The sequence below is a fragment of the Paroedura picta genome, chromosome 6 (genome assembly GCF_049243985.1).
Source record: "Paroedura picta isolate Pp20150507F chromosome 6, Ppicta_v3.0, whole genome shotgun sequence".
Classification (NCBI taxonomy): Eukaryota; Metazoa; Chordata; class Lepidosauria; order Squamata; family Gekkonidae; genus Paroedura; species Paroedura picta.
Genome location: NC_135374.1, coordinates 20,244,054 through 20,259,439, shown reverse-complemented (window position 1 = coordinate 20,259,439; position 15,386 = coordinate 20,244,054). Strand labels below are relative to the sequence as shown.

The following is a 15,386-nucleotide window of genomic DNA, read 5'->3' as shown; positions in this document are numbered from 1 at the left end:
GCTACAGCAGGAAGAGTCAGATTGCTGCCTCCATCCTGCCCCAAAATTCCTCTCCGCCTCTCTACTGCCATAAACTACCTCACCGTCCCCTTAGATCAGGGGTAGCCAACTTGTGGTCCTCCAGATTTCCATGGACTGCAATTCCCAAGAGCCTCTGCCAGAGAGCAAGAGCCTGCTATGTTGTTTCTCCCATAGCTTTTTTTTTTGGGGGGGGGGAACCCAACAGTAAGACCTACTTCAAATGCAGAGAAGTTTCCCCTTTGTGTTTTATTTTACTTCTGTCTAATCTGAACAGCTGACGAAGTTAAAGGCATAGATGTACTTCTATGCCGTTTGTCTTTCTTTAGATTGTGGGCATGAGTGGGGCATTGCCAGTAAGAGGACAATGCTGAAAGGATGCAGTGGTGGGAGGAAATGATTAATACTGTCACAGTTTGGGGGGAAAAATAGCCAAGAGTAAGCTTTTGTTCTGCTGCTTCAGACACACCTGAATAAAACCTATCCAATTTAATCTTTGATGTTTCTGGAGTCCTCTCAGGAGACTTTAAATAAAAATGGCCAAAATCCATGAACATTAAATAAATACCATGTTGCATACTAAATATACATTCACACATAGTTACATCCATCAATTACAAATACCGACACGATTCCAGAATGATTTATATTGCTAAGTGCTTCCAAGTAATTAAAACACACACATACACACAAGGTCCCATGTCAGCGATGGCTTGGGTCTACTTCTTCTATCGGGTTCATCTGTTGCCATCAATTAGACTAGACGGGAGCCTAATTTTCGTCTCCTAAAATTATATGCACAGAGAGCATATTTAATTTCAGTTAACGATGGATGGATTCCTGACCAGCATTTGTAGAAGCTCCACTCGTGTAAGGCAATTTTGAAGCTTTTCCCTTGCAGATGTAGCCCATCGAAACCTCCTCCAAGATGAGCATTCATGTAAAACAGATCTGACATCTCTGTAGCATGGCTGTGTTTGTTTCTTCTGACACTAGCCAGCCACTGTTGAAACCTATTTCTTTTTAAATAGTCTGAAAGGAAATATGGAAGTGGAACGACAGCAGATCTTGAATCTCTGCGGATGTCCTCAGAGAAAGGAGTCTGCTCTGCAACATAAGAGTCAGGTGACCGAGCCCAATGGCTGCCAGCTGCCAAATAACCACTTTCCCTTGTGGTTGCAAAACACATTCTCAGTCCATCTGAAAAGCCGTGAAAGAGCACAAAAAGGCACAGCCATTTGGCCGAGCAAAGCCAATGGACTCTTCGGGTATATGGAGCTGGGGATCAGCCAGACTAACCTTTTCTGTTCAGGAAAAGGATGTTCTGAAGACAGAATTCTATGTCCTTTAAAGGTCAGAAAGAGGCATGAGTGGAAAGGCTCTGGTAGGGTAAATGGATTTTCCATCAGTTTTTAATGAGTATGTACATAATGCGCCCAAGAAGGCCATCATAGAAGACCAGATGTGAACACCAAAGAGAGGCTTTGTAGGCTTTGCTTCGAAGTTTGGACATTCTGGAATCTCTACCCCAGGAGACCCACAGGCTGCTTCAAGATACATTTAAATTAATTATGACTTATTAAACATACAAGGTAGCAGCTCACTTCACACTGTAGCACACGGTGCATGAGTACGCCCTTTCTCATGGTTTGTAGGCTACAGCTAAGCCTACTTAGGCTAACGCACCATATACCAACTTGACATTAAACTAGAAACAGAAATGTCGTTCTACTCCAGATAAACGGTTCTGCATTCTCCCAGTGGCAGGAACCCACTTAGATCTTTCAAAAGACACACAAACATGGTGGTAACTGAAATATTAATACAAATGTAACTCACAAACAAAATATGAACCTGCTACAGGGACTGTACGTACAGAAGCCCCATTGCAATGTACAGGTCATGCTTCCGTGCAACTCCCATTAGTTTTAAGAGGCCTGCAAAGGAGAAGCACGTAGATTAATTGTACCCTGTTTCCATTTAACAATGCACGACTTCCATTAAAACAGGTCCAGTGCATAGGGAACAATTAAGGTAAGGGGAAGGGAAGACATTAACAGGGAAATAGATTCTCTCTAAGCAGAGGTGGACAGAGTAGAAAATGGAACCATCTGAACTGGTACAGGCCAGCAGCTGGATCTAATCAAGCTGAGACCCCATCTGGTTTGTAGTCAAACTGTGGCCCTCCAGATGTCCATGGACTACAATTCCCAGGAGCCCCTGCCAGCGAATGCTGGCAGGGGCTCCTGGGAATTGTAGTCCATGGACATCTGGAGGGCCGCAGTTTGACTACCCCTGGCGTAGAAGAACAAATCCTGAATTGGCTGAACATGGTTCAGATTATTGGATACATCTACAAGAACAATGCTTGGCAGGAGCATTTCCTGTATACCAAAATCCTACTTCTTGCAACACACAGTGTCACACAAGTAGTGAAAAAAGTTTTCCTATGCAAAAGGTGCTTGGACATTCTTTTCAGGCAGCATTTTACCGTTATTTTCTTGATAAGATATCTCTCGCTATCGTTTGAGGAAGAGAAAAAGAGCCAATAGCTTTGTTGTTGTTTCAAACCAATATATTTTACACATCATAAAGACCTGAGGTATTTGCCTACCTAGGAGAGTGTTGGGTTTCAATTCTACAGCTTTTAAATAAGGGGTAAAATGTTGCCCAAAAGTCTAATTATCTTGACACATTTGTGCGAGTGTTCTTAAAGACAGATCTATACATCAAAATAGTTCTCATAGTTAAAGATACAATTTGTATCAACGGTAAAAGGAACTTTCTGGTTCTACGGGGGCGGGGATGTGGTCTTCAAGCAGCATCTATCTATGAACCCAGCGATCGCCAGCACCAACACTGTAAACACAGGGAACCTCGCACAGTGTTGAGCTGCAGGGAAATCCTAGCGTTGCAAAGTGGTTGATCGCGACGTCTAAGGAAAGCGGCCGCTGACTGCAAGATCGACGACTAATATACCTACCCTAAAGGACATTTTAAGAGACACAGCAGAACCCATGACTTAAAAACCAGAAATATCCCTTACGAATACTAGAAGAGACTGTTCTGTCTGCTTCTAAAACGACGGTGTTTGTGGCAAGGATACGGCCTACGAGATACAACGGGCCGGAATACTTAACTCTGAGAACTTCTAACGGCATCGTACAAAGAAAAAGAAAGTGGACTGTTCTCATTTCTAATACTATCGCTACAGTGCAGTTATTAAAATGTTGCATATCTTCGACACAACATGAAACCGTCTGCAGGCCAGCCTTGATAAATAGCATGAAAAAATACACAGTATCTTATATACAAAAACCGCATTGAGAACAATTTGTTTCATTGAAAAACAGGCGTGTTTTTTTTTGTTTTGTTTTATAAAAAAGCATTGTATCCAGTATACCTGTGCATCTGCTGGAGGAGCAAGAGAGACATCTAAAAACATATCTCGATGCTACTGACATTTCTGATGGCTGGAAGGAGACCATCGCTGGAAAAAGCTGTACCTGAACAAACGGCCTAAGTCTCACCAGCCCTACTTTGTAGGCGCTCAGCAGCTTTGAAGCCTGCACAGAAGAAAAGGCTTTCGCCTTCTACGTAATAATAAATTAGGGACGGCAGGCTCTCCTACTGATTGCATCTGCTGGCGCCAAAAACCAACAGTAATCACCAAAATAATTTCAATTAAAAAAACAAAAAAACACAAATGAAAAGTGCCATACTATAATAAAGTACTAATATATTGTTACCGATTTCAGCGTTAAAAGTGGTAACTCACACATACGGTTTAAAAAATAAAGTCAGTGCTATAGAAGACCTTTTGTTGTCTATAAATAAAATAATTATAGCGCACACACATAAAAAAAACTCCCCACACAAATAAAATAAAAATAACTTAATTGCAATAAAAAATAGTTCAATAATAAGCTTAGCTTGAAAACTGTTTTGTTGGGTGCATAAAAATCCTATCCATTTTCTGCAGGGCTTTTTTTTTTTAAAACCTTTTGCACTTGCAGGACGAGAACACCCATTAACTTAATAAAGACCTAAACTCCCCAAAGTGCTGCATTATCACCCCCTCCCCACTGCGCCAAAGATTCCTTAACAGAGACCACAGACATAATAATATATTAAACTGGAAAGAGCTTCCAGTCGTGACATTTCTTCTTTTTTTTAAAAAAAAAATTCAAGTTAGCATTTAAAACAAAACCTGCCGCTTCCGATGCATTGGGTTGTACACACAGATTCCGTAGCACAGGATTTCACATAAATGGATTACTAGATAATCCCCTTGCTGGGAAGGAGATCAGAAATGCTATTGTAGCAAACCTCCCTCAGCATTAAAGCTGAGACTGAACTAAATAAACACCTTAACGATGCATCGCCGCCGCCACGTCGTCAATAACCTAGCTGAGATTTTTCCACTAAGATGGCGGCGGCCAGCTGCTGAGCGTCAGTCATGTGAGGGTTCCTTTTCATGACAATTCTCACAAGGTCCGGGGGGAAGATGTTACACAGGTTTATATAAACTTTCTCGCGGCTGTCCTGATACCGGGGAGGATCCTGCGGCATGCCACAGTAAATCCGCCAAGGCTGATCTTGCGGCTCAGGTAAACTTTGGAAGGCAAACTGCTCGTAACATGGCTGGGAAGGGTTACTGGGCAAAGAGTAAGTCTGACGGTAGCCGTAAGCATCAATCCCGTAGCCCTGCCTGTCCCAGCTACCCAGACCGTCCTGTCCGGAGTAATACTTTCGTTGCTTGAGCGGAGAATTGTCGTACAAACGCGAGTCCGATATGCTGTCGACTCTCGTGGACACGAGGGCTCTTCCGAGATGCACGTTCTTAGAGTGCTGGGAGCTCTGCGGGGTAGGGTAATCGCCGGGACAACTCGAGCGAGCACCGAGGGTAGGATGCTGAAGGTGTACAGCCATGTACGGGAGGGGAGGTTTGTGGTGATGCTTTGGTTCTTCATGACTGTAACTTTGCACTCTTGTTAATGGATCGTGGTAACCTTGCAGGAACGGCTGAGAGTTAAGGTGACCATGGGGGTGCACGTGTTGACACTTTAAATTCTCTTCCAGCTGAGGATCGGGAGAGCTCACGTAGGACCGATCGTTGTAGCCGACGTAGGAATCACTACTGCCACAGCTCATGCTCCCTTCGCTGCTACAATCAGAGGCGACAGAGCTGATTCTGTAATCCGTGTCCAAAGAGAAACGCCTTTCGGGGCTCCGGGGCCCTGAGATAGCTAGGTTTGAATAGGCATTTAACATGGAGTAGTAGCTTACGTCCACGGGAGACTCGCATTTGGGGTACTGTTCATAAGGCATTGGCGTTCCATGATTTTTGGTTGCCATCATCACTGGAGGGTACTGTCCCTGTGGTCTTTGATCCTGAGGTGGGAAATGAACTCCAGAGGGAAGGCCATTGCTTAAAGGTGCAGTACTTTGGGGTTTTGCAGCAGCAGAATTTGGAATACTAACTAAAGAAGGTACAGACCTGGTTTCCAACTTGTTTTTGGTGGGAAGCTTTTCCTCCAAGTCTTGATAGACTTGAGTCCTTATGCTAGGATCTGATTGCCTCTTTGGAGCAGCTCGTTTGAGATCGGAAGTGCTATCACTCTTAGAGCTACAAGGGACACTGTTGCTTTTCACCAGCCCTCCTTCACTAGCAGCTTTGGTCGCTGTATTCCTGGACATGGCGCGAAGTTCATCAGCTACTGACCTCTGAGGCTGATTCCCTCTTTCCGGATGGTAGTATTTGCACTTGTGTCCATAAGTGCATTTCTTCCCTGAGAGATTTGGGGTTTGGTGATTTATTTCATGTCAGGAAGGGGAAAAGAAAAAGAGAGAGGACAAGATTTAATTCTACAGCAATGTCAATTGCTATCAGGGAAGGGATAAAAAAAAACCACACAAGACAGCATCACAGTTTCTGAAAATAGGACATATGTACATACAACACAATGAATCCAAAGGTTAGATGGCTAACTATAACTTTGTTTTTAACCAACCGTAGAAACCGTTACTTGCCCCATCCACTGTGTAAGGTAGAATTACTGTGTCTCCCATGTTCAAGACGAGAAACAGGCTATGCTTTGTTTGTGATGAGCATAAGCCAGTAAATTCTTTGGGATTGCATACCGCTCCCCACCCACCAATCCCATGCTGTGCCGGGATTCAAGGCTTCTTGGTTTAGAACTGTGCAAAAAGTGTCATGACATCTGAACTGAGCACTTGATGGTAAACCAGGATTTTAAACCATGGTCTGTCAGCAAGAAAGAATTTGCAGTTTGATAAAGCGGACAACCTGGGGCTTATCAAAGGGTCCCGAGTTTGGAACTTCAGCTCCATGCACAGAGGGAGGGAGGAGTGCATAAACCCAAAGGTTTTGGCTTGTTCTCCATTGTGATGTCAGCTATGTTGTCTTGCGTAAGACTAACAGCAGCACCCTTAGCTGAGCAAGAGGTCTAAGAGTTCACGGGGCTACTTAACCTTTATGAATCAAATATCCTAAGACACACACTGAGGGTTGAGGACTCGTCCTGTTTAAAGCTAGTACCCAATGAAATCTGCAACAGTGAATTTTACAAGATAAACCAAGAAGCAACCAATCTTCATATTAGTAAGAATGTAGCTAGTGTATATGGAAGTACAATTACCGTATGGACACGGCTGCTTCTTATGTTCTGGTACAAGAGGTTTCTTCCTTAGAAAATTATCCAGACTTGGGCCGTGGCGGCCAAGAGGATCATCAGGAGGCATGAACCTACAGACCGTGCAATAAAGGCATTAATTAACTGAAACGGACATGCTGCTGTCTTGCATTCTCCTCCCAGGACTGGTGTTATCACTTGGGTTGTTGCCAACTAGGCCCCCTCTCCCTCCCCGATAGTGGGCACATCAGTCTTTTGGGTGCGGGGATAGAGTTATTTATCACCTTGTGGTTTTTCTGTATTGTATTGGTATGTCCTTTTAATGGGTTTTTAATGGGTTTCTTAATGAGGCCTTTGTGACCCACTATGAGCCATTGTATGGGAGTGGCAGGAAATAAATAAATGAATGAATGAATAAAAAATATGTGAGAGAATCACCATCGCTATTTCTTTAAAAGGTGACTTTCCCCTCCATATACTTTCAGACACATTCCATGCATTTCCTTCTCCAAAGCTAGTAAACCAACCTCGTATTTGATAGCAAATATTAATTTAAAAGGGTTAAAAAAACAACCTGGAACATATGAAATAAGCAAGTTAAAATACTATGAGAAAAATGCCTATGATAGTCAGTGCAATCGTAGCTTAATTTGCACACCAATGTGGAAGGTGGAGGAGTGCACACAGGTCCCTCAACTTCACCAAGCACCATTAAACAAGAAGTGATGTGAGCATTCGGTATAGAAATCCAAATACATAATAACCCCCCCTTGTGTGATCTTTCCCCTTCATTTAGAGGTAGAAGAACATTAATTGGACCTTGAGAAACCCCTGAAACCTTCTTCAGGCTTCGAGAAGCCCAAGAAATGGAGTGATTGTGCAGAATAAGGTTGGGAAGCAGAGCTGTGTACATGCCCACCTGGGGCCCCCTTCCCTTCTTACCCCTTGAGGCCCATCACTGGCCATTTGGGGGTGAGGCAGGTTGACTTGACCATATATAGTAATATCACCCAAAAAATGCTTACGAAATTTTAAAAATATATTAAAAATTAATTAACTCCCACTGGTTCAGAAAACACTTCCAGGGTTGTCATCAAACCCCAGGGTTTCACGAGCCCCTGCTTGAAAAAGCCTGATCTAGAATGTACACCCCATATATTCCTTCAGGTTTACTGTGGAGGGGAGAAGTTTGATCTCCTCCATCATGTAAAAACTGGCTAAACCAGGTCTACATCCCACTACTACCATGTGACCTTCACCTTCCCGTAGGCAACTTCCCAGCTACTTTTCAGCAGTAACAACCTTGCTCCTCATTATATTTCAGTAAAAGATGAAAGTCATTGTAACTTACTTGTCATTGACAAATGAGTACATCAGCAGCCGTTCATCAATGAACTTCTTCCATTCTGGCTTTTCATTAGCGAGATCCCTGTAGTTATCATTAGATACAATGATACCATCTGACTCAAAGGCTAATTTCACTATGAACCTGTCGTCATAGCACACCACCCTTCTCCCCTGAACACGGCGGGATGGCGTGAACACCAGAATTTTCTCCTTTTCTAATTTACGTAAGATTTCTTGGTCTAGAAGTATTAAGAGAGAGAGAAGAGTGCAAATCGCTAATGTTAAGACATTATTTCAGTCTAACGAGCCAAGTTACACGGCACCGGGACAAAATGTTTAACAGGGCATACTATGATGACTTGGCTTAATCGCTGCAGTTAGATTCTGTAGGGAAGCAGATGGCTGATGTTCAGCAATAAATTAAGAATAGGTACATTGTCCCAGACTATGCACTTATGCTTATGTAAAAACCAGCTGTTATTGTAATAAGTAAGCATTCTTCTTAGAAGATACTATGAATAAGCTGAAAACGTTTCTTTTTCCCATTTATTAGGATACAGTTGATCATTAAAAACCCAGCTGTACTTCTATATCAACATAAGGGTTCTGAGAGGCTTCCGTTCCCTGGCCAGGCTCAACCTTACCGGGCAGCTGTAGCCAAGAGCATACTAAAGATGTCCACCCAGGGCATACTGAGTTTTGTAGAGGAAGATAAAGGCAGTACCAGATTTTTATTTGTGCCACATGACTGAAGGAGACCCATAGCATTTTCCAGGTAAAGGTCATTCTGAGGTGATTTGCCACTTCCTGCCTCTGCATCATGACTCTAGTATTCTTTGGAGGTCCCCCAAAGGTTGACGATGCTTAGCTTCCAAGATATGACAAGATTGTGCTAGCCTGGGCTAGAAGCAGATACACTGGTCAAATCTTAGCTGTCTGCATGATTCATATATTCTTTTGCAGCCATTTGGATACCTTAACAATATTTCTTCATTAAACTGAAATATAGGGAATAAAATCTCACTGAATCTTTTCATAAAATTATTTCCAGGCTTAATTTGGAACACAAAAGTAAGAAGATCAGAGTAAAAAGGATGTTTTAACTTTGGCGCTCACACTTAGCATGGACACAGATTGATCCAAGAATGGCTCTCCCTGATTTGGATCAGGGCCATAGCAGATGGTTGGGGATTTCTAATTCCCCCTCTCAATCACCTTCTCCTCAACTGCTATTTGCTCTGTTGGAGAAAATGTTATGACATCCATTCTTATAAGAAAACTAGCTTCAAAGCCCGTTCCTAAAAATGGGCCTTGAAAGTACCCCCTTCCCTGGTCAGGCAGCTTAAGGTGGCTTTGGGCTGCAGCTTGCAGCCAGAGCAAGTGGGGCAGGCGGGGGCTGGGCAGCTCGTTAGGAGGCCCAAGACAGAGCTCCTTAGCAGGCAGTCAACAGGCTGGGAGGCCCTCGTTAGCAAGTCCTCCACCACGACCCTTTGCCCAGGGCCCTCTCCCCTTACCTGCTGCTGGCTTCAGGCACTGAGGCGTCTGAGAACAAAGAGGCTACAGTCCAGGGACGGAGGGCAGAGCTGCAGGGGCAGGGCCAATCTGGGCAAAGCTGGCTACACCCTGATTGGCCCTATTCTAACTTGGACAGCTGGACACATCTCACCCCCCAGGCTGTTTCATAAATATATAGAGGAGCAACAATGGATAAGGATGGAAGAGGAGACAGATAATTTCTCCTTTTTAATGTGACCAAAATGTGCTTTGAAATCTTCAAGACCCTGCTTCAGAAGCACCTGATCAGAAGACAGCCACCTATGCTGGATGTGAATCAATGCATGCTTATTAGAACTGGAACCAGCTAATACAGCTGTCTACAATGAGTTCCCAGCCCATATAAATACATCAGAGGATTTCTTTGCCTCTCACAGATATACTGATGTCATCAAGAAGCTTCTGAAAATTGGGGGGAAGGTTCTTCCATAATCAGAGATAACAGTATTTTAAAATATTTAAAAATATTTTAAATTTTTGCAAGGTCTGAACTATTTTTTCAAAAAACTGATTTCTTAAAAATATGCCATTTTGCATGATAAATATCTTCATATCTGATTTTCCACTAATCAGGCTTTGCAGTTTTACTGTGGGAAAGAATCCTTTGCAATTTGGACTACAAGACATGGCTAAGTTTGAATATTTAACCAGAAACTATGTATGTAGAGTTAGAACTGCTACGTTGGATCACAATGAAAAGCAGCTTAGTCTACATTTGAGTCACTAGCTTGGTACTTCTGGGAAACTAACAGACCTATGAGCAGGGGAAAAGATCTGGAGAAGAGTCATCCGTGAAGAGCAACTCTTATCCTTCCATTTGGCAGAAAGCCTTGGGAAGCCTACAGAAGCTACTTCGAAGCAAATAGCATGGAGAGCCAGTCCTGAATGTTGCCTGGGATCCAAAGGACTTGCTGTTTAAGTGGAAAGCGCTCCAGCTAGCCCCAGAAGGATTTCCCCCTCAATATTCATCAATTCCCCTCTAAATATGCCTGTGCCACATCTCATGCAGGTCCAGAGGAGCTGTGAATGTGAGAAATGTCTTTGTGGGGGCACTGGGAAGAATGAACCCGGACAGCACCATTGGATCCAATCTGTTAATAATCTGGCCAATAAAACATTTGCTCAGCTGGTCCGAACAAGCGTTTCCAGGTACATCACAGATTCTCACAACTGAGTAGTTGAATGCAGAACAAAGTATACCTGTAATGAGGGCATCTGGTCGTGATTGTTCTTTTCTCCATGCTGGCACAAACACTGTGACACCTTTGTGGCCCCTTTCCAAAAACCAGTCCACTGCCAGCTTTATCCCCCGACAAGAGAATACTTCTTTGTTTCCGTGGCTGAAACAGACATCCCCAAAACACTTATCTCCTGAATGACAACAATCATTTTCTCACATGAACAGGAACAAAATATAGCCATGATGCATAGATATTAATATTATTATGCAAGATAACGCCAAAGTAGGTGAGGTCAAATCATTGGAAGCTACATATCAAAGCAAGTGTGTTGTAACTTAACCTACTTGTTTTGTACGGTCCTTCCACTGAACAAGCTAGCATCTGGCCTTTTCATTTAAAGAGACCTCTGGAGAAATGGGAGGGGGGTGTTATTTCCTGCTTTTCATAGTTTTTCCCCCTCTTTGTAAGTAGCTGAAGTATGCTTGTAGATTTCTCAAAATGCAGTGCCACTTTACGTCTAGAGATGCTCACAGCCTGAGCTCACTGATTACAACAGAAGGAAAGCTGAAATTTGGCACACAGCTAAGCCAAGACTGACTACTACTATGCATGGTTGAAAATGGGATATGTTTATCTCTCACTTGAAACTCCAGATGTGAAACCGACTTTGTGTAAGAGCTGCAAGTGTTGCAACAGAAAGACAACCAAGCCACACTTTGGGAGAGGGTGATGAAATGCAAGCTACATTGAGTAGTGTATACAAAACTGATATTGGCGGTTTCACACACTACTGGTATATGTTTTCAATGTGCAACTATCCCAGAAAAGGAATTCTTTTACTGCACAACATCGAAGGTGGAACTATTTAGTCCAGGGGTAGTCAAACTGCGGCCCTCCAGAGGTCCATGGACTACAATTCCCAGGAGCCCCTGCCAGCGAATGCTGGCAGGGGCTCCTGGGAATTGTAGTCCATGGACATCTGGACGGCCGCAGTTTGACTACCCCTGATTTAGTCCTTGGTGTTTAGTCCTTAGCGAGACCAAGTCTCTTTTGGCAAGACATTCAAACGTTTAAATCAGTGGTTCTCAACTTGGGGGTCGTGACTCCTTTGCAGGTCGAATGACCCTTTGCTGCCACTGTTGCTGCTCCTCCTGGAGGTACTGGCCAATTTATAACCAATTTATATACAGCCATGAACAATGGATCTTCACGCCATTGGTCAGCTTTGGTTTAATTTCTGTGAAAGAACATCTGCATAATTTTATGGTTGGGGGTCACCACAACAGGAGGAACTCTATTAAAGGGTCGCAGCATCAGGAAGTTTGAGAACCACTGGTTTAAATCAGGGGTAGTCAAACTGCGGCCCTCCAGATGTCCATGGACTACAATTCCCAGAAGCCCCTGCCAGCGAATGCTGGGAATTGTAGTCCATGGACATCTGGAGGACTGCAGTTTGACTACCCCTGGTTTAAATGAATGCTTGTTGTCCTTTAGCAGCATTAAGATGCATGGCCTCTTTCCAGGCTGTGCTTTTTGTGAGACTATTTTATTTTCCAAGGCGTCACGATGTGAGAAAAATCTTCTGAATCCTATGAAACACTGCCACGAAATTTAATTTATTTAATTTTAAAAAACATTTCTACCCCGCCCTTCCCCGAAGTAATTTAATTCCCCAAGGGGAAGCAATTTAATAGAAATTATTTAACCTTGAGATGCCACTGTGAGGACTACCGTTGCGTAAAATAATATGGCCATTTACTGGCTACTGTTGCCAAAAAGACAGAAGTGGAAGTATGGAAGAACTGGAACTTATTTTAAGCAATGAGCCAAGAAGGCCCTAACAAAACTGCAGAAGGGGCTTTTTCCAAGCAGGGGAGAATAAACATATTTAAGGGCTGTACACAGTCACATTTATCTTTAAAATGTTTGAACAACAAATAATGGAATAGAATACCTACGTTTATTTCTGAGAGAGGACTCATGCGTTTCAAAGCCTTTTCTTCAGTGAAGTTTTTACAATTCCCAAGTATTTTTAATATAACTTCAAAAACCAGCATGCTTACCAGATGTAAAGGATTGGCTACTGTACAAGAAGGTAACACGGACAATACATTTTGGCAGTCTCTGTGTATATCCTCAGAGTATGTGCCACAGAGGGAAGACAGATTGCTAACCACAGAAAGTTGACATGGAACCTGGATCTCTGAAGGAAGATGGGGAAAGATATACAATTTCCCATTCTTAAAAAAAGCTCTAAGCAACAACTCAGTCATACCAACAAGGGTGGACTGAAGCTTTTTGCTTATGGCTGTTTTTTTGTACTCCACTTTTTATTGGCTGAAGGAGTCTCAAAGCGGTTTACAGTAACTTATACCTCCTTCTCCCCAGAACAGACACCTTGTGAGGTAGGTGAGGCTGAAAGAGCCCTAATATTACTGAAGCAGAAAAAGAATTGGTTCCTATATACCGTTTTTCTCTACCCGAAGGAATCTCAAAGCGGCTTACTATTGCCTTCCCTTTCCTCTCCCCACCACAGACACCCTGTGAGGTGGGTGAGGCTGAGAGAGCCCTGATATCACTGCTCGGTCAGAACAGTTTTATCAGTGCTGTGGCAAGCCCAAGGTCACCCAGCTGGCTGCGTGCAGAGGAGTGGGGAATCAAACCTGGCTCTCTAGATTAGAGACCGCTGCTTTTAACTACTACACCAAGCTGGCTCTCTGTGCAGTGGCTATCCTTAAGTAGTGAAGGGACCCACCACAGGCTCACTTGGTACATAAAGGCAGGATATAAATGTTATGAGAAATAAATACATTAATAAATAATAGGGTCCTGCTACTGGAAGACGAAATAGCACAGTGGCTAAGATAATGGGCTATGATCTAGGACTTTTAAACATCTGGAAGATGGTTCTGACAGGTTGAGCTGTCCCCCAGTGGAATAGGCTTCCTCGGGAGGTGGTAGGTTCTCTTTCTTTGGAAGTTTTAAAGCAGAGGCTAGATAGCCACCTCACAGAAATGCTGGTTTTATGAACTTAGGCAGACTGTGAGTGGGTGGGCAGGAGGGGATGTACCAGTGTTTATCTTTTGTAGCCCTTGCATATTCAAGGAATTGCTAATCGCCACTGTGGGATGGTAGGTGAATTCCCTCCAGGCCAAGCTGGACTCTGGAGATTTTTGGTGCAGGAGATCATTTGGGCATGAAGTTGGAGTCCCTGTGGGTGGGCAGGTAGTTGTGAGTTCCTGCACTGACCCTGGAAATCCCTTCCAACTCTATGATTCTATGACTCCCAATTCAAATCTAATTTTCCCATCACGAGTTTACAATGTGTCCTGAGCCAAACAAACCTCTTTCAGAGTTGGCCTCTATCAGAGGATAAGAATAACTTGCAGAGTAGTTAGGATGGCTGCATTGAATCAAGAAAGCACTACAACTGATGTTTTAGAAGGGAGAAATCATGGGGGAGATGAATCTCATCCTATTGCTGGTCCTTTCCCCCATGCTCTCTCTGCCACTTCCTTCCTTTCCTCCCCCTCTCAGTCCCTGCAGTCTCTCTCTTTTCTTTACTTGCTTTACTTGCTTTCATTTTCTTTACTTGCTTTCATTGGATGCTTTAGGATGCTTAGGGCTGATCCTGCGTAGAGCAGGGGGTTGGACTAGATGGCCTGTATGGCCCCTTCCAACTCTATGATTCTATGATCCAACCCATCCACCTTTCCCAGTTTCCTCCTCACCTACCACTTTGCCTCCATTCCTCTTCCCCCTCATGCAACTTCTGCCTGCTTCCTGTCCTACGCCCAACCCCATTTCTGACACGCTTGTTTGAAACTGTTTATCTCTCTTCCTGTACTACTTCCCCTCTATTCTTCTTGTCTCTCCTACCTGCCCACGCTTCCTTTCTCCACAGCTTACCTCTAATACCAAACTGAAGCTGTAGCATCCATTTTGTATTAACTAGGTAACCATATTTGCTTAGGTAACCCAAAATGAATGGCTGCTGAGAGGAAATCTCACAATATCTTGGCACTTCCGCTTTTCAACCCCCCTCCCCTTAATATTATTCTGCAAACCTGCAGGCTTCCCCAAGCTTGCAGAAACATCTTATTTTGTCCATGGTGCAATTCTGCTGATTTTTGGATCCATGCTGTGGGACCAGGTTCAGGATTAGATACAGATTAAAGGTAAAGGCAAAGGTATCCCCTGCGCAAGGACTGAGTCATGTTTGACCTTTGGGGTGACGCCCGTTTTCATGGCAGACTCAATATGGGATGGTTTGCCAGTGCCTTCCCCAGTCATTACCGTTTACTCCCCAGCAAGCTGGGTACTCATTTTACCGACCTCGGAAGGATGGAAGGCTGCGTCAACCTTGAGCCGGCTGCTTGGATCGAACTCCCAGCCTCATGGGCAGAGCTTTCAGGCTACATGTCTGCTGCCTTACCACTCTGCGCCACAAGAGGCTCTTAGATACAGATTATCCTCCTTTTATTATTATATTCCTTTTCATACACTACTACCATCATAGCTTCCCCCTCTCTTTGTATGTACTTGTCTGTGTTTGAAAAGACACATAGGCACACAAATTTTGGCAGATGCCCACTCTTTTCACCAACTCAGAGACAGGAAAGGAGCAGGC

General features: G+C 43.6%; 1 protein-coding gene across 6 annotated transcripts in view; it reads right to left on the bottom strand.

Annotated features, from left to right (window-relative positions):
• Window positions 1-2,262: 2,262 nt before the first annotated feature.
• ZC3H12C (zinc finger CCCH-type containing 12C) overlaps window positions 2,263-15,386 on the bottom strand; it is a 58,621-nt gene continuing 45,497 nt past the window's right edge. For all 6 annotated transcript variants that reach the window (XM_077341619.1, XM_077341617.1, XM_077341618.1 and 3 more), the window contains 4 exons: window positions 10,776-10,915; window positions 8,026-8,260; window positions 6,681-6,787; window positions 2,263-5,810 (listed from right to left, as the gene is read on the bottom strand). In XM_077341619.1, coding sequence (XP_077197734.1) covers window positions 4,417-5,810; window positions 6,681-6,787; window positions 8,026-8,260; window positions 10,776-10,915 — 1,876 coding nt within the window. In that variant the 3' untranslated portion in view covers window positions 2,263-4,416. The remainder of the gene's footprint in view (window positions 5,811-6,680; window positions 6,788-8,025; window positions 8,261-10,775; window positions 10,916-15,386) is intronic.